General features: G+C 36.5%; 1 protein-coding gene across 1 annotated transcript; it reads left to right on the plus strand.

The window, feature by feature from the left end:
* The first annotated feature begins 290 nt into the window (after positions 1–290).
* LOC129003496 (uncharacterized protein K02A2.6-like) lies at positions 291–20113 on the plus strand. The gene is made up of 4 exons (XM_054431792.1): positions 291–318; positions 1084–3766; positions 15881–16080; positions 19770–20113. Exons 1-4 carry the CDS (start codon positions 291–293, stop codon positions 20111–20113), a joined length of 3255 nt encoding a protein of 1084 aa, XP_054287767.1.
* Positions 20114–20377: the final 264 nt, after the last annotated feature.

Genomic DNA, 20377 nt, shown 5'->3' on the forward strand with positions numbered 1-20377 from the left:
TTAGGTTGCCTGAACCTATGAGTTTTGAAGGAAATGTGAGTGAAAATTGGAAAAGATTTCGTCAGAAGTTTGAACTGTACTTAATAGCTACTAGTCATGGTAAGAAACTTAAGGATGAAATTAAGATTGCGCAGCTGCTTAATCTGTTAGGCGATGATGGCCTAGATGTATATAATACTTTTAAATTTGAAGATAATGACAAAGATAGTTTTGATTGCGTACTTGCAAAGTTTGAATCTTACTGTTGTCCTCTGAAAAATGTCATATTTGAGCGGTTTAAATTCTATAGAATGAAGCAGGAAGAAGGTCAAGACTTCAGTAAGTTTGTTATGCAGTTAAAAATAGCAGCTAAATCATGCGAGTTTCTTGAACCTGACAATATGATTAGAGATAGAATTGTCTTAGGCATAAGAGATAAAAGCACTCAAGAGCGTCTATTAAGAGATACAAAACTTGACTTGAAAAAAGCTATTGATTTCTGTATGATTGTAGAGAGTAGCAAGGATCAATGTAGGACTATTGTAGAGCACAATGAAACCAAGCTTTCGGGGACTAAGTCGGATCCATACAGTGTATGTGTTGTTAATAATGTACCAAATCAAGAACTTTCGCGGAGTATTGCAAAAGAAAAACAGAATGATCTATGTAGCTTTTGCGGCTACAAACATGTTCGGGGTAAATGTCCTGCATATGGCAAAACATGCTCGAAATGTGATGGCAAAAATCATTTTGCAAAGGTTTGTAGGAGTAAAACTATTAAATCTCATGCTGTTACAAACAAGGAACAACACGATGAAGACTCTTGTGTGAGCGATGTTAGTTTAGGCTCGGTAAGCTTAAACATTAGTGGAGTGAAAGGTCAAAGTGAAAAATCGTGGACGGAAAACTTGACTGTTGGTGGTACACAAGTTAAATTTAAATTAGATACAGGTGCAGAGATCAGTATTTTACCTGCTAGTTATGTACGGAAAATGAACATTACACACGTAAAACGTAGTTCTTATGTACTCTCAGCCTGGGGAGATGAAAAATTCAAAATCAAACCACTAGGTCTTGTGATGTTACAATGTAAAACAATTACAGGTGTAACTGCAGATGTGAATTTTGCTGTAGTGAATGTCGAACATGAACTGCCGATTTTAGGACTGAACGATTGTGTCAATTTAGGACTCATTAAGAGAGTGTCATCGATATGTTTGAATTTTAAGGATAAGGACGATGTTTTAACCGGCTACAAGACAGCTTTTGAAGGATTGGGACAGTTTCCAAGCACTCATCATATTCAGCTTAAGGAGGGTGCTATCCCACAAATTCGACAATCACGAAGAGTACCTTACAGTTTACAGGAAAAACTAAAGGAAAAGTTGGACCAACTTGAGGAAACTGGGGTGATTCGAAAAGTTGACAAACCTACAGCATGGGTCAATCCTCTGGTGATCGTGGAAAAACCTGATAAGTCTTTGAGAATCTGCATAGATCCGATGCCATTGAACAAGGTGGTAATGAGAGAGCACTTTCTAATGCCACACCCTGATGATATTCTGGTAACATTGAGTGGTTACAAATACTTTACTGTTTTGGATCTTAAGGATGGGTTTTTTCAAATTGTTTTAGATGAGGAGAGTCGTGAACTGTGCACAGTCAGTACCCCATTTGGGAGATACCAATTTTGTAGATTTCCTTTTGGAATCTGTTCGGGTCCAGAATTGTGCCAGAAAAATAACTACAAATGCTTTGGAAACCTGAAGGGAGTTAACATAGTACATGATGATATTATTGTAGGAGGAACGACATCGGAAGAGCATGACGAAAATTTAAAGAGAGTTTTGGACACAGCCCTTAAACTTGGAATCAAGTTTAATCCAAACAAGATGCAATTTAAGAAGAGCGAAGTTAAGTATCTGGGACACATAGTATCGGCTGCAGGAATCCAACCCGACCCAGATTATGTAAAGGCCATAGTTGAAATGGACCCACCCACGGACAAGAAAGGGGTAATGCGGTTATTGGGCATGCTAAAGTATTTATCGAGGTTCATACCAAACTTAGTAAAAATCACTGCACCCCTCAGACATTTGACAAGAAAGGATGTGGACTTCTTATGGACCGTAGAGCATGAAGATGCTCTGAAGATCATCAAGACATTAATTTCCAGTGAACCAGTTTTGGTATACTTTGACTCTCGAAGACCTCTTGAAATACAAACAGACGCTTCTCAAGATGGCCTAGGATGTTGTTTGTTGCAGAGTGGGCAGCCAGTGGCTTTCATGTCCCGTTCATTGACTGATACAGAGAAGAGATATTCGCAAATTGAAAAGGAAACTCTAGCTATAGTTTTTGCTGTTGAGAAGTTTCACAGGTTTATTTATGGCTATAAAGTAACAATCCAGACTGACCACAAGCCGCTTGTAAATATTTTTCAACAAGATTTGCACGTGTTACCAGGTCGGCTACAGAAAATGAGACTAAGGTGTTTGAATTATGATCTGGAAGTAAAGTACTTACCTGGTAGTAGCCAACTTATTGCTGATACGTTGTCAAGAGCAGCATTAAAATGCACAGAAACGACAGTCTCTTCAGAATTTCAAGTACACAGTTTAACAAGTTCATTGCCTATGACTGAAGAGAAGAAGAAATTATTCCAGCGTTACACTGAAGAGGACCAAGAAACTGCTATTGTGAAGAGATACTGCAAAGAAGTTTGGCCAGAAAGGAAGCAAGACACCCCAGAGATAGTACGCCACTATTGGAACCAAAGACATATGGTATCTGAAGAAGATGGTTTATTGTTTTTAAATCACAAACTGATTGTGCCACGACAGCTACGACAGGACATGCTTCAGCGAATCCATATCGCGCATGGAGGAATTGAAAAATGCAAAGCTAGGGCTCGACAGATACTTTATTGGCCACGAATGGCTACAGACATTGAAAGTTTTGTGGCTCGTTGCAGGATATGTGAAAGGTTTTCCAGGAGTAATGCAAAGGAAACCCTTATGCCGTATCCTATACCTACTAGACCATGGGAGCGTATCGGATGTGACATATTTTCATATGGAGGAAATGTGTACTTAGTCATAATGGATGCTTACTCAAACTGGTTGGAGCTGGTTAAAATGCCATGTAAATCAGCAACGTCTGTAATATCAGCATGCAAAGACATCTTCAGTAGATTTGGCCCTCCTGATATAATGGTAGCGGATAATGTCCCTTACAACAGTGCCCAAATGAGGGAATTTGCCCGTGAATGGAATTTTGAAATTGTGACACGCAGTCCAGGCTATGCACAATCCAATGGGCTTGCTGAAAGGGCAGTTGGAATGGCCAAAGAGTTGATAAGGAAAGTACAGTATGACAATAAGGATTTGAAAATGGCTTTATTGGAGCTTAGGAACATGCCCGTTAAGCATCTGGGATATTCTCCAGCTCAGCTGATGTTTCAACGCAGGTGTAAGACAACGATCCCTGTAACCGAGGAACTGCTGAAACCAACGCTGAATGATGGAGTACAAGACAGGTTAAATACAAGACAACAGCTGCAGAAAAAATATTATGATCGGTCAGCCAAAGACTTAAGGGTTGTAAGAGATAACGAAAGAGTTGTCTTCAGAAATGAAGGAAGGTGGGAGCAGGGAAAGATTGTTAATCAAGGACCAACTCCAAGAAGTTACTGGGTAGAAGGTGACAACGGGGCTACATTAAGAAGAAATCACCGCCATCTGAAACCATCACTCACTCAACAAAACAATTCCCAGTCAGTTCCAAGGCAAGACGAGCCAGTACAACTAAGACCTCGTAGAGAAATCAAGCTACCATCAAGATTTCAGAATACAATATAATATGGTCTCAAAAGAAGGGAGAAGTTTGGTTGGTTATTATTGGTTATTGTTTTTAGTTAATTCTTTCAAATTTGTTTTGGTTATTATTGGTTATTGTTTTTAGTTAATTCTTTCAAATTTGTTTGCTGTTTTTTAAAGGGGAAAGATGTATTATAATGTTATATTCACATATTATCATATGTTAAATGTATCATATGTTAGTTGGAGGTAAACAATATTAGTCATGTTTATGTTTCTGTCTTGAGTGGAATTGTAAATAAACTTCTGAACTTTAAATGTTAAAGCTTCTAATTTTATTTATATTTTCTAACTAAAACAATACTGTCACTCTGCTACTATGGTGGTAAGTCCTTCTAATTCCTTGTCATCCTTTATCTTTATGATTGTAAAGATGCTGCGTATTTTAACCAAAGTATGAGTGAAGAATGTTTGATACTGATTAAGATCAGCTGTGTCATTAGCCATGATCATATTTAAAGCAGATTAGTAACAGCTGCGTCCAGGCTCGAACCATAAAAATTATAGATTTTTGCTCAGGATCGATTTGGCAACCTTTTAATTGTTAGGCGAATACTGTCACTCTGCTACTATGGTGGTAAGTCCTTCTAATTCCTTGTCATCCTTTATCTTTATGATTGTAAAGATGCTGCGTATAAACTACAAATGGACGGAAAAAACCACGAGGTTTTCTTAATAAAGTAAAAAAATTAAGGGCGAGTGGAATTGTCCTATTCCGAGTGATCTGTTCTATTTAGTTTTCCACATGTGCTGTATCTAGCTTCAAGTGGGCATTGGGCCATCGACATATACCGTTATCATATTATGGTGATTGGTGGGTTTTGAACTATGGTGGGATCTAACCACCTGACAAATCGTGTTCCTAACTGATTACACGTCAGTTAAAAAATATAATATAAAGCAAATATGTCGGAAAGTTTTAAACTTAAAAAAGGGGTGCTCTTTTATAAGGACTAAATTTTTAAAACATTTGCCTAATGTCTTTAAATCCGATTATCCGACGAAACCAAGTCATGAATTTGAATTAGATTCAGATTTTATATAAAATCAATAAAATAAACTTTTGTGGTTATTAAGATAATAGTTTTTTTTTCAAGTTTGCCTCTAATATAATAGAATATCATAAATTATCTATACTTATAAAAGGCAAAGCCCTCACTGACACACTCACTCACTCACTCACTCACTCACTCATCACTAATTCTCCCACTTCCCATTTACCTAGGAGTCTGAAATTTGGCACATTGATTCTTTAGGCATTAAATAGGAAAACTAAGTTGTTTTTATTCTGATCGGACTCTCGGGCTCCGCCCCAGTGGCTCTGGAGTTTCCCATGTTAACCTTATGTTTTTTCATATTTAAAAGGAATTAATGAATCTTAACAGCTGTTTCAATTAAGCAAGTTGGTTCTGTTCTATGATGTTGAAAGTTGCAAGGATTACCAACAGGGTGCAGCACTATTATTTTTTTTATTTATGACAACAGCTAATTTGCAACTAAAAGGTGAGTGAGCGTAGCGAACAAACTTCTACCTGGAGGCGAGTTAGCGTAGTGAACGAGCTAACCTGAAGGCAAGTGAGCGCAGCGAACGAGCTCCAACCTAAAGGTGAGTGAGCGTAGCGAACGAACTTCAACCAGGACGTGATAGAGCCATGCGAACGAGCTCATCTTGAAAATTAAGAAGTTAAACGGGGCAAAGCCAACGGGTACAGCTAGTACATCTATATTTTGATATTATTATTGTGTAGCATATCCTTGTCAAAATTCACTGAAACTAAAAAAAATTTCCTCAAAATGATGAATTATGAAACCTATCGTTGATTGTAATCAAATCAATGATAAAAAAAATAACATTAAACCAACTATTTCCATGCCATATATCACAGGTTCACACTTGGCACTCGATGGAAATCAATTACAGTCACAGTTTATCATCGTATCTCCGATAGGCCGACGTTTCGCAGGGCTGCACCTGGCGTCATCAGGCCAGATGACTGATAATCCTTCTTATCAGTCGGCCAGTCACGACCAGCAAATTACACACCAGCGCTGTCTGTGGTTTTTGTAAAACCGTTCGCGAAGAAGAAGAAGGCGGTTCCTATATCTGCGATTCGCCGTGGAACCTTCCCACCTCAGAAAACACCTAAAAACGATAAAGTAAATCATTTACCTTACGATTACCTGCAAGGAAAAACAATATCTTATTTAATTAAGTTGAAACCCGTGTAATTGAGCGATAACTCTTTTCAATTTCTGACTTGGTACTGCTTCTTGTACTTTTTTAACATTGATAACCAAGAAATTGAGCTGTGCAACAGTTAATCCTATGATATATCATCATTTTTGTTCTATCATTAGCATTGAGGTTAATTAGGACATTAATAATAATTAATTAGTTAAGACATATATTTTTAAGCTAAGGGCGTCTCAACCCCTTTCATGAGATTTTTGTGTATTATTGTTACTAATTTCATAGTTTTTTAATGACATTGAAATTATTAGGCTTTCGGATCCTCTTAAAATGTTAATATGGACTCTTGAAGTAGCAGTGCGATTTAATGACAAGACTTATATTCTTATAAGAATTACAGTCTTCAGGATTCTAAGAAAAAGTGTAATGGACATTTCTATCAAACAAATATTCTACTTCGTTTTAAACATAAATCTTCGTCATTTTTCCAACACTTTAAAAAAAGGGTTCAGGAATATCCAACAATTCCATTCGGATTATCGTGTTGAGTTGTGTAACCTTAGGATATACTTTTCCGGTCCCAGGTCCGTGAGACATACGGTTAGGTTTCCGAAATTGGCAATCCGCTAAAGTATCACTTGCTATACAAAATATCCTGTTTGAATTCTGAATCCGAAAACATTTCGTAGCGTAAAAAATAAAGTTGTTAACAGAAATATAGAAATACAAAACTTTTACTGAAGGAAGTGTAGAGAAAATGTAATAATGGTTCTACAAAGATTACCTGCAGTGACAACTATAACTAACTGCAGTCATGCCAACTTCACTGTGCACGATTAAAAACTTGTAATAATAACGTCCACAGCTCAAATAATACTTACATCGACTTTCAACAGAAAGTTCCTTGAGGGGGGACGAATGGAACCGTCTTCAAACAACGCAACGTTCTGCATTCCTTTAGTCATTTCTAATCCGTCTTTTGTAGGGGTATTTTTAATTAAACGGTTAACTCAAGGCTGGATCAAACGAGTCAACCGCAGATGAACCGCACTCCAAGACATTCATATTTTAAACGCCTTTGCCGCTTTTTAATTTCAAATATCAACTTTGAACGTCTTTGATGATGAATTCGTTTTTACGTTTTGGTGGGAGGATTCCAAGGATGTTGGTGCAAAAACGGTATGGATCATAAACATAAACAAATGACGTCACCAGCTCGAAAGTAAACATTATTTAATTGGAACTGTACAAAACTACCGCACTAGGTGTTAGGATTATTAGAATAAGATCCGAGAGTGACGTCATTTTTTATGTTTATGATACCTATACAGTTTTTGTCTAATATCCGTGGAGGATAACTCTAATGGGTGTGAAGATCGCTCATAACGTATGTTGTAGTTCTTAAAGGAAAAAATACAAATTTGTATTTACGTTTACTTTTCACCTTATAATTTTTTATTAGTATTATTTTACTTTTATGGGAAGAGTTGTATATAGGGAGCACAGCAAGTGTAAATAGTTAGAGTTTATTTTTAGAGCCAACAGGACAACAACATATTAAATTTTAATAAAAATTGGTGAACTGGTTTTCTGAAAATCTGACTGTTTTGTTTTTAAATTAAATGAATAGAATAATCACTATTAAAATTATTGAAAAAGAACACCTATAAATACTGACATGGTTTAGTACCCAAGACCAAATTTCATCCAAATCTCATACTCAGAATCACTTCAAAAAACACTATTTTGATGGTTCAGGAAGAACCAAAATCCATTTCCACTCAAATCCCAAACTTGAAAATGTTAACGAAAAAATATTTTTTTTACATATTTTTTGTATAGAGGGAAAAGGAAAAAATCTATATACAAATATATCGTTAATAAGGATCGCGAACTTTTGAGAAAAACTGTCTGTATTTAATCACTAAAATATTGAAAACGCATCAGCTGTTAGATTTGTTTGTTTACATTCTTCCCTAATCTTTTGATTGTCATTTATAGATGTTTACATTACGTTGAACAACAAAGTTTACTTGAAAAAAGCAAAGTTCGATTGAGGTTTGCCTGTATAATTTGGTAAGTGTGTGATGCTTTTTACAGTAGATTTAGTAGCGACTAGTAAACCTAACCCCCATTCTCATAAAAGTGAGGTGAACAGCATAACGCTGTACCGTGTATACATCCCGCGTTATAAGGCATTCCAGTAGCGCGACTATCCCTGTCGGTTCATTACTTAACTGATATTAGGATTCAGGGGAACGCACGACAGGCAAGATTTTTATTAGTAAACCCATGATTCACAATTTTCCTCCGTGCTGTCGTGAAGATACACCTCGGATCGTCTCTACAGCGAGTAATAACGATATATTACCGCGCGACTTTCGTGTGTCTGTATTTCCGGGGGTATTTTGTATAAGAATTTGTTTTTGCTGGGTTGAGTGTTGTAAAGAATTTAAATGTTAAAAGTATTTGAGTGCTTGAATAAATAGAGGTACACCATTATAGATTTGTCATAGTAAAGGGTTATCTAGAGATAGGTAGAAGGAAATTTGCTTTATTTCCGTTACTATAGAATTCGTTTTTGTTACTTTTTCATATTATGTGATTTCATCATAACAATTTGTAGCTAAATAACAAATTATTGTAACGTCTATTTTTAGCTAAAGAGTATTTCGCATTGGCAAATTTTTGTATAAAATATATTCTACTGTACACGAATCCGTCGACTGCTACTGTATAATTTGTCAATTACGTTTATATAACCTTTCCCTTTAAGTTGAAGGTTATGTCTAACCTAACCTATTCTAACTCTTAATAGTTTTTATAAAAATTTCCAATAATAACATTTTGACATGGAAAACATAGCTGTAGTCATATACCACAAAAGGTCTGAGAAAAATGTATAGTCTGTATGAAGGAACCTGTCTCCTGACTTGTCCGTCTACCTGGGGACTAAGTCCGGGAGGATCAGGAGACAGGTCCCCTCATACAGAATATAGTCGACAACCTATATAAAATACTCTAAACCTGATTTCAAACTTCTTTGACTATACACCCAAGGATTGTATAATAGTATTACACAATTGCTTAACAAGTATCTCTTCCAGTAATTAAAGAATACAACTGCACTACTCAGTTAAAAAAGTCTTCCTCAACTTCAACAAACAGTGATGAAGTAAGCGTTTTTCCCAACGAACAATTAAAAAGGTCACTTAAGAAATACCCGCTTTGATACAAAATTCGCTTCGGGGATCAGGCTTAATTCAGCGTAAAGAAGATCCGAGTTTTAATCTGAGAGCCAAACATTATCAAAGGCGACTGCTGATAAATAATCGAGCACCAGTCCTGTATAAACAGCAGAATTAAAAAAGTTAATTCCACTCTCGGACTCGGGCTATATTCTTTGTGCCTTTGAACTGGCTTAGTAATTAAGATCCAGAGACCGATATTCTCCGCCCTGTGATTGCGTTGCGATACATTTTTACTTACCTTTTAAAGTTAAGGGTTTAATTGAACTCGAAACTAAAAATATTCTTTATCTATGTGTTTTGGTATTTTATGGACAATGGACAGTAATTCCTCGAGCTTTGAAAATAAAGCCGCATTCATACACATACTTCTTGTATTATCCACTGTTGATTTCAGACAAACCAACTTACAATGATGAAACTAAACATTTTTCTACCATATCAACCCTAATGAATAACGTACAAAATTTAAACGTTTTTTATGTAGGATGTACCAAATCCAGAGGTTCACTAGTTCAAATCTAACAATAATTGTTAAATGCAAACATGGATTTGACAAGTGTTCTTATGACAATACTTCGACTATGAACTTATGTATAATACAGTATGATATCTGTTAAAGTTCTAAATGTATTTAAAATACCCCGCCGCAGCAACCTGCAGACTAAGCGAATTTCAACTTGTCTGATTACATTTTTACTAAAATATTTCCACAAATTATTTATTCCCAATTTAAATAACATTAGATTTAATCGGTGCTTAGGTTTGCTGCTATGGGGAAGGTAAAACGTGTTTTTTGACCATACGTCAATAGTTTAGGATGGCAAATAAATTTGCCAAAATTTAGCAACGTATATCCATAGACAAGTAAACTATAACAGTTTGCATTTTCTCCTTAAGAATAACATGGGATTTTAAATTACACTTTTTTATTTTCTCCGTGACCGTTAGGCATACAACAGCGCTTCAATATACTAAATTATTTCTTTTTTTAAACTCTACAAAATGGTTTGGAAAGAAATTGCAAAAACTTTTGTTTTTAGGGTCATAAATGGGAAACCCCATTTTTACCCCGTAAAACCGCCCATAAACCCCCGTTCCCATGGTCCGATTATGCTGGTTCGCGAACTCGTTCGAATAAACGTAGGTTAACACATTTGTACCAAATTTCATCAAAATCGGATCATTTTTGCTCGAATTAGACCTCAAAACAAAAAAAGTAAATCGGTCTCAAGTTTAGGTCTTACCATGAGACTTACGGTAATAGCTTATTTCCTTTATGGAAAATTCGCTAAAAAGCCAAATTTAACGGATGCCTGTATTTAATGCAACAGATATAAAACACGGTTGTCAAACAGGTAACAACAACACAAACTGTATAATTATGTGTTAAATACTGGTTTCCATAACATATTAAGCGCAATTAAGATCAACTATATGGTTTCGTTTTATAGATTCTATGCAGATCTAGGTCAATGACAACCAGGACATTTTTGGGCAGGTACGATTCCAGAGCAGGGACATCAGTTATAAGATGGTTTGTGAATGAACCATTAAACATTAGCCCGAGGCATCTGCTCCTTTCACAATTGACCTTGACATACCTTTAGATTTGGTAGATTTGCTCCTAAAACTGTCATGTCGGTTATAATCTAATTATGACACAGAGCTTGATATTTTGTGTTTTACTATATAGGCTTAGCCGTCTTAAAATGTACTAGCTGCCCCAGGTACGTTTCCATGTGTTTTATGGGTTAGAAATTACCAGTTTTTAAGAAACACTGCTACCGTGGTTTTATTTTGTTATGTTTTGTAATGATTGTTTTAAATTCAGATTAGGGAAATTTATACGGTTCTGGGGACATTTTATTGGTACATAAAATGAAAAGTTAATATTATACAAGAATATTTTTTTTCATATCAGAGCCATAATATCTATCTTAAGGATATTATGGACCTTTTGAGGGTACATGGGCCAAAGACTGAACATGGGATATAACATTATATTACTTCATCTCAAGTATAGCGTTGCAAATAGTTGACAAAAAATATGGTTTTGTTGAAAAGTTCTTGTAATGCAAATGCAATACACATTTTAAATAAATTTAATGGGCTAAAAACCCTCTTCGAATATTGGCTCATGGAATTTCTTTTTTATATGAGAATTTTGCTAACTTAATAAGTGCTAATAATGTTACTCTCTTAATTCTTAATTATACATTTTTACTCCCCCCCCCCCTATATATAGTATATGGATAAAGTATTGTTTTCAAAATTTTCGAGTTTGAATTTTGAGTGGATGTATCCATTTTGAGTCCCCCTGAACCCAAAAAAGTGTTTTTCGAAGTGATGTCTGTGTGTTTGGATGTGTACAGAGCTACAGACCACACCTGTAGTGTGTTATGGTCCTTATAATTCTGAACCAAATAATGCAACCCCCATTACTATAACAATTACTGTTCAAAAGTTATTGCAACTTTTGTGATTTTCCCTACAAAATATCATAGTTACTCCCACGCATGATAAAGGTTGTTGACAAGCTTATGGGAGAAAGTATATGTCAGATTGCTGATCCCGTTAATTTCTTCTCTATTCATCAGATGAGGGGAGTAGGAAAATACGCATAAATCAATAAATAATCCTTGCACATACCATTTTTAAACCAAAGGTCAAGATTTCAATCAGAAGGAGGTACAAAGCGGGCAATTACTGAGGTTTGCGTAGATCCGATTGCCCAAAGCAAGGGTTATTTGAGCGGGCAAATTGCCCATTAGGCGTGTTTACACAGCCCCGCCAAGACCCAAAAATGCGCTTTTGAGAACAAGAAGAGTCAATACGTCAAAGAAGGCGCTCGGGGCGCTCCAACTGCGCTCGCCCCACACATTGGTCAACATGGGTGTTTGTCTTGGTCTTGTGTGAGTTATCGGGTTTGGATTTGGATATGTACACTACTTTTGGATTAAATACTAGTAGATTTGCCAGTTCACAAGTATGAATAAAGTTGGGGGCTTAAGTTTCGAAAGAGTTTAATGAAAACTAGTGTACATGTTGCTCGAATTCGAGCAATTACAAAGTATTACAGGAGTTATTTCAGATTGAATAACAGTCATATTTACAATGAATTTAAAAGAGTCAACTCAAATATTACCGTTGTGTAACTCAGACCCTGTTTATCTTCGTTATTGATAAACCTAAAGCATTCCGGACGGTTCTCTCCTTCTCAAAATGCCTCGCTGTACAGGCAACACAGGTCATTAATAGAGGGCCAATTGAGAACGAAAAGTCGTTTTGGGGTAGTGTAAGGGCGCATTTGTAACCAAATAGTTGAAGTTGTCCAGGTTCATGTTTAGACTGTTAAGCTGATGAGTTAAGCCTATTACGCGCCACTGTTCTGTAGTTGCGGTCGTTATCACGATTGCGCCTCCTGTCTATGTTTCGCTGTCGTTGCGTCGGAGACATTTAAAAGAAAAAACAACAAATAATAAACAAATTATAGCTACACAAAACAACGATAAATGCACAAATTTAAGTAACAATCATGCTAACACAATCCATCATAGCGACACAAAACAACGATAAATACACAAATTTAAGATACAACCATACTAACACGATCCGTCTTGGGGGTTATGTTTACACAAACTCAAATAGTAAATAAATGTACTCAATGTGTTTCATTGAATTGAAAAGTAAATAACAGCAATAAAATTATACAGCTGATCAAAATGTAAACAATTATGTTCTTCATAAGGATAACATGGGAACTTTTAAAGCCACTGGGGCAGAGCCCAAGGGACTTTTTCAAAAATGTAAGGTTAGTTTGCAAATCTACGCGACACGCTCTTTCCAATGAGATGTCAATGGATAAAATCGGTTAAGAATTGGCGGAGGAGTTCAACCGACAAACTTTCGTGTAGCGTATTAATTATATAGATAATTAAGTTTCTCTAGTCCATCTACATAGAATACAAGACACCAACCACAGCTTTATCAGCGTTGAAAATTATTAGTCCTTGAAAATTTAAATTTTTTGTTATGAGAAAGTTATATGGTAAAGTTTATCCTATTGAAATAAACTCGTGTCTTTTTCTTAGGGCAGTTTAATTTCTCCCCCTCTCTACAGTATATGGAGAAAGTATTGTTTTCGTCAATATTTTTTAGTTTGAATTTTCGATTAAAATCTTTTTTTAGGAATACCCTGTAAAAGTTGAAAGTATCAAAAACTATTGCAACTTTTGCGAATTTTCCCATAAATATCTTAGTTACTCCCACAGCTTGCACACGATAAGAGTTGTTGAGAATAATGGGTGAAAGTATGTGTCAGATTGCTGATACAGTATATTTTTATTTTTTTCAATATAAGCTGAAATTTAATCTGGTAACTGTAAAACAATCGAATACTATTAAGTTTTATCACAAGAAAACTTGCGTAAATGTTAGTTTATCAAGTTATTATTAGGTTTACGAAACCAATAGATTTAGGATACATGTAACCAATTAAGTCTCCCTAGTTGTAATATTAAGCTAGTTTACATATCAAAGAATTAAGCAATAAGTAAATTAATTCTTTTAGAAAATATTATTTTATACTTTTTGTTCTAAGACTAGGCTATGCGCAGGTCGACTACAATACAATAATTTCTACTACAAGATACAAAATATTGGTCGATAAATAGTTTTAAAGACAAAATCCAACGAGCGTATTGATGAATCTGTTTTTATTTGTGTTGAGTTAACAGCTGATCAAATGACGCAACAATACTGTCTGCCAGTAGTCGGTGACGACGCGTTGAATCTTGTTATGTTGAATTGTTCTGTAATTGTTCTGTGCATATTCTAGTGATAAATTTAGTGCAAAATGTTTTGTGTTTGTGAAATAGCTTACTTTGACTAAAAGCCATCTAACAGAATCTGGTTGAGGGGATATCAGGAATGAGGGGAAAAACTGATTCTAAAAGAAAGTCTTTTGAGGTAATTCTTATACAATACTTTTTTAGGTTTTATTTAGGTTATGTTTGATAAGTTAGGTTATATTTTATACATTAGTATATTATCAGTATTTCTACAGTTCATATTCCAGACTACTTTATTAAATTTAACAATGTAGCTTATTATCATTATTAGAATCTTTTAGTATTTTTATATTTACATTATGAGTACTGAATTGGTTATTATATTACTAGGAATCTAGTTGCAGTACGTCGACTTTGAGATTTTAAAATATTTTCGTTACACTTGTAAAACACTATGTTTTATTTCAGCTAGAAATATTACACATATCTGAAATCCTTTTTATGTTTAGGCACAGACAATAGACCATTATTTCTTTTGGTATTTCTTTTGTCTATGGTTTAGGTTATTTTAGGTTGGGTGGGATAGGTTGGGTTGATTAGAACCAAGGCATGGTCCAAAACTTTAATTGTGTTTGATCATAAATAGCTTATATAGTGGCACTCCTATGAAAGGTGTAAATATACACTCGATGAACTTGAAAATTTTTGAATTGTTAGTGTTACTACTTTATGGTATTTTTCTATTGAAATTGTTAACATAACCATTTCTATGAACCATCGTATCAAAAACTTTTCCAATTTAAATATTTAGACACAACAGTATGATAACTATATTGTAAAACTACTCGCCATGTAATTCTCTTCATATAAACGAAAAAAATTAGGGTCCATTAAGGGTACTTACCACAAATTTAAAACATGCATGTGTATCCAACAATACAAGTTTGTATAGTTTTCTACGATCTTTAACCGTGTTTTGGGATTGCAATAAAAAACATAAACGTAAAATAAAACTTTTGCAACTTAGATAGAAATAAATTACCATAAACGAACCCATTTTTCATTCTTGTCAGGACAAAATACTACTCTAGTATCTTTGACTACTGAAGTGATCAACTTGTTCACAAACACAAACAAAAAATCCCACTTTGACCATAGTTTACCATAAATCTGGCGGGAGTTTACAGTGTTTACGGTTATGGAACGCCATAAAGGTGTGACGACACGGTCCAGAATAGCCTGTGTACAGTGCAGGTGTCTTTGACGTTTCATCTCCACTGCGTTGTTGGAGTTGTTCTATCAAAGAACAGAACTTCTTCCGCTACCTGTGACGCCGCTGAGACTAAACACAGCCTCAAACGAGAAGAGTGTTTGTATCCAATAGAATAGATGAAGAGGAATGTAACCTACCAATTCATTTGTTCATTGTGGCCTTTTAAGAGAAATATACAAGAAACAAAGATATCCACGGGCTAATATTTCATCCCTTCGTTAAGACGTAGACGTTATCGCTTGAAAAATTTTCTTTGTTTCCAATATGAGGCATATTTCCTATGAAACTCTGACGATAGAAAACTTCAATCCCTATTTTGATTAGGAAAGTTCCGCAGTTGCATCTAGTTTGTCTAAAAGTGTTTTAACACTGAAGTGTGGATATTTTGAGATCGCATAACTTTTCCTTCATGATGCCACATACTGTAATTGGCTTCACAGTAGCTGGAGACGGCTAAAACACCAACTATAAAGTCAGTAGAGGTCTTTCAGCCTTTCACTCAACACCATTGACTACAGAGTCACTAGAGGTCTCTCACACAACACCATTGACTACAGAGTCACTAGAGGTCTCTCACACAACACCATTGACTACAGAGTCACTAGAGGTCTCTCAGACAACACCATTGACTACAGAATCACTAGAGGTCTCTCGGACAACACCATTGACTACAGAGTCGCTGGAGGCCTCGCCAGTGACACGGAGAAGGAGTGTTCCTGTAACGAGCCTCTCCTGGGGATTTCATTAACACGAGGCCAAATTACAGGTTGACGCGGCGGTGGCACTTGGGTCGGTGAACCTCTACTGTACCACTCTACCATTCTCCATACCACTATAAATAAATACAAATCGACCATTATTCATACCAGTATACTAACCATTTTACATCCCTATATACCACTGCAATGCTCACTTACTACTTCCTACTCTACAAACCACTATATCACTGATTCAACACTAGAACATCCTCGGTCAGGTGGGATTTCGGCTCCCTGGACTGAAACATCACGAAACTAACTGTCACCAAATACAATCCTACAAAACTGTTACATAGGTACTATAATTTACATTATTTATACTACCAAAAAACTGAATCATAAGAGTATCGCTCTAAACGTGCAACCTGGCATTTTAGCTTCAGGAACAACTTTTTTACGCTCTTCTCCTTCTCCTCTTACTCATTGATACGTTTAAAACCTCCTATCATATACAGTGTGTCAAATCTCAACGAACTCAACATTGTGTCAATCATCTCTAAAATGTGTTTAACACTTTGTTTTTCCTATGACTCTTCACCTAACAAAAAAACTTCACTCATTCCTTCTTGTACTACTTTTCTACCATCCCCAGTCCAAGCTTGAATGTACGTGATATACATTGTGGTCATGCCGCTGATTCACATGAATACCATCATGAAACATAGTGAGATTCACTCACGTTGACATCAACCTTCATGTCAAAGGTTCCAGGCCGTGTTCGGCCAAGTGTCGCCGCTAGATGTAGATGAAGATACGGATGCTGGTCGTCATCTGGCGAGTGTACGACCAGCTAGAGTTACCCGGCGACATCTAGATTGTCACATTCCGCGATGTGTCCCCGCGATATCTTTGCGATCGCGTTTATCGCACTCGCTGCCACCTGTCGCCGTAAATGTGCTGCGGGAATTGATTATCTAGGTGTCTGTGAGTGTTAATTACCTCGGTAATTGATGTTTAAAGATCGGTGCGTTTGAAGTACGTAGTGGCGTTTGAGGATGTGTGTGTAGATAGTCTCTCAAAGATTTGTCATTTTTGTGGAAAAGCTAGAAAGAATTATCTTTTTATTCAGTGTGTAGAGTTTGGTGAGGACTGTTTATTTCTTGTTACAGTCACCAGCTTTTTTAATCAATTAAAACAAAATATTTGTGAAGTATACTGTAGTATTGCAAACAAATTGTAAAGAGCAAACAGCAAAATATACTCTAAAAAATCCAGGATAAAGCATCAGGATCTTGATTAGTAGAAATTGTAATTGTCTACTTTTAAAAATTGGATTGGTTGAAACTGCGTTCATGTAATTGTTTGCCAACTTTAAGTAAAATATGATGGCAATGTCATTTTGACATTATACGAATTATTTTGCTATATTGTCAACTAAAAAAACATCTCAACACTGTTGATTTATATTTTTTTTAAGTTCATGTTTGGTTACGGTAAATTTATATAATTTGAGGAACTCCCACTCTACAGCATCCTTTCCCATCTGAAGACGCGACCGGATTCCAGAACTTTAAACGTCATGAACATGTTTTTCGAGTAATCTTGATGGAAAATGTCAACAAATATATCTAAAACAACGAATGTGTTCCAGCAATCTTTTGTTGACTTAACTAATACTAATACATTTTATAATCTTGTAACAAAAGTCGCCCATGTGGACAAGAATGTTGTCACAGAACACCTGCCCGTGGTCGGAATCTTATCAGCCGAGCTTGTAGCGGTCAGCACCGCGGGCGGCGACGAGGTGACATGTTTGACTTGGTAAGTGCCCCTGACACCGAAAAAAGCAAAACCCACGGACCGGACCGCCGGGTTCAAAGCTATTATTTAAATTGACCGCGATTAAGGAATCGATAAAAAAGCTCTTACCGGCTACCGGTCTAATCCGGCGGGTGACATGTTAATACCGGCCGTCCGCGAGGATTTCATCCGTTAAGTCGCCGCATTAAGGAGTCATCCGGCGTTTGGCTGTCATCTGTGATGGGAATGCGGTCCGGTCGCTCTATTGTTTTTCACCGTTGTTTTTGAAGCTGGGAAGTGATCGTAAGCCAGAAGCTGTTCCAGCAATCCGATTACAACCGCGTCTTCAACGAAACAAAACTGATCTCCATTCATGTTGGTGTGTTTGGACCGCTGGGATTTTGAGGAAACTACTGGATCTTAGGTATTGGTGACGTCGACTAAAACAGTGTTGATGGTTCGCGAAGTCAATCTAGTTTGTTCAGAATTACAAATTCATGTCAATTTTAATCAAAATCGGACCAAGATTGCTCGATTTGTTGTGCCCACGGATAAAAGTTTTTGACCTCTAGAGACATCACAATGAAAAAAGTAAATCGTTTCCGGTTCTAGGTCTTCCTGGGACACCTACCGTGATAGCTTCTTCCCCAAAGGGGAAATTTGCCAAAAATTGTACACTGTAGGTAAATCTCAACTTTTGCCTACTACTTGATACAATTGCGATTCGCCACTATCCACGCAGGCCAGTTGCGGTCACTCAGGGTCTAAGTACCGTTCTCACCGTAATGTTTCACGCGCTCGGCAACTTGTAATTGTGAATTTAATTGTTCGCCTTCCTAATGACGATATTTATTTAGTGCACGGACACATTAGCTCGTCACACGCCGCGCCGTCCGCTGCTAATTGTATTTCATTAGGCCTAGGGTCATCGTCGTCCTCCGGCCTCTCGCTTCTTCCTTTCTTATCAACGATGTTTTAATTACCTCTCTCACTGACTGAAACAGTGGGCTTTTGTGTTGTAGTTTCTATTTTTAGCAAATTAAATTGTAACAGATTGTTTTGTTGAATGGTGACTTTTGTTTACCCCTTGTCAATGTTATTGTCTTAGAGTATCTAAAGAGAATCGAATTAGGATGTATACTTCGCGTAGTGAAACTAAGTCAATGGTTTTGGGAGGTCTGATTCGCTGTATCTAAAATCAAAGACGCTGAGAGGGTCACTTTACGGTCTGGTGTAGTTATGATACAATGTTTCTTGATCACTATAGGCCTAAAGAGTTGTAAATATTTTTGTATTAATGTGGCAGCTGGTTATAAATATCAAGGCAAACTATACAGTCAGTTTTAAATAAAAACTCCATATTTGTGGACACCTGAACTAAAATTTAAGCTCACGTTTCCCCTAAAAAATATAAATTCGTAGGATATGGTTTGTTTAGTTAGGCTAACATTTTTTCGAGCCGATTCTGCCGTAAAGTTGGTCTTAGACAAACGTCCAATAAAATAAAAATCTAGAGGTTTTCGATTTGTCAATTCTTTGCTAGTTCAGCTTATAGATAGCTCATGCCACTAGTTGACATTTACGTCTGTTAAACTTTAGATACTCAAGTAGCCTACCAATCTGTAAGAACCAACTGAAGAGTAAGTCATTGTTAAGTCATTGAAGTTAAATCACTATAACAGTTTGATGCTGTCTAAATTCATTATCTCCCTTATGTTATTGGAATGACATCTTTATGCGATATACAAGATGCTACACTTTACAATACATATTCAACTCCAATTTGGTTAAGTTAAAAATTTACTTATTCGACGTAAATCAGTAATTGACACCAACGCACTCACCAAACTGAATACAAATTTACGATCGGAATTGCATCTCTACTACTCCATATGTTGACGCTGTGTAGTTGAAACACACAACCGCAAGTCGTCACAAACCTGTTCCGCAGAACGTCGATATCGGCGCAAGTCGCAGCCAAGATCGCCAACTGACCATTACGTTGCGGGGGTCCTGCCCTCGATTAGCCTAATCATAACTTTCCAGTCGTTGTTCCGACATTCCACCACCGAGGAAGCGATTACAGGAGCTGCGCTGGGAACCGAACCTCGGCGACCAATTGACACGGCCACTTCCTTTCATCTGCATAATGCTAATCAAGTTCACACGCCTAATAACTTCCCTTCCCGCCAACCCGCGGTTCTGTCAACTTTTGGTCCTTCGAGCCGGATCGCGAGTATGCCTGTGTTTTAAAAGATGGTGTTTATGCCAGTGGCGTTTTGAAAGAAAATACAATAAATGTGTTTGAGGGAAAGTGACTTAAATAAATGCGATGATTTGGTATAGTCTCGGAAGGATTCAGTACATCCCGCACCAAATTCCGAAACGATAAAACTAGGCTAGCAACACACCTCGGTTATATGTTTAAGGACAGATTTTTTGTTAGTAATTGAGTTTATAAGTATTTTTTAACTTTTGTGTCACCCCTTATTCCTCAATGATATCCAGCATCCACTA

Source organism: Macrosteles quadrilineatus, unplaced genomic scaffold (assembly GCF_028750875.1).
Source record: "Macrosteles quadrilineatus isolate MER2022 unplaced genomic scaffold, UCM_ALF_1.0 Scaffold_9__3_contigs__length_116548681, whole genome shotgun sequence".
Classification (NCBI taxonomy): Eukaryota; Metazoa; Arthropoda; class Insecta; order Hemiptera; family Cicadellidae; genus Macrosteles; species Macrosteles quadrilineatus.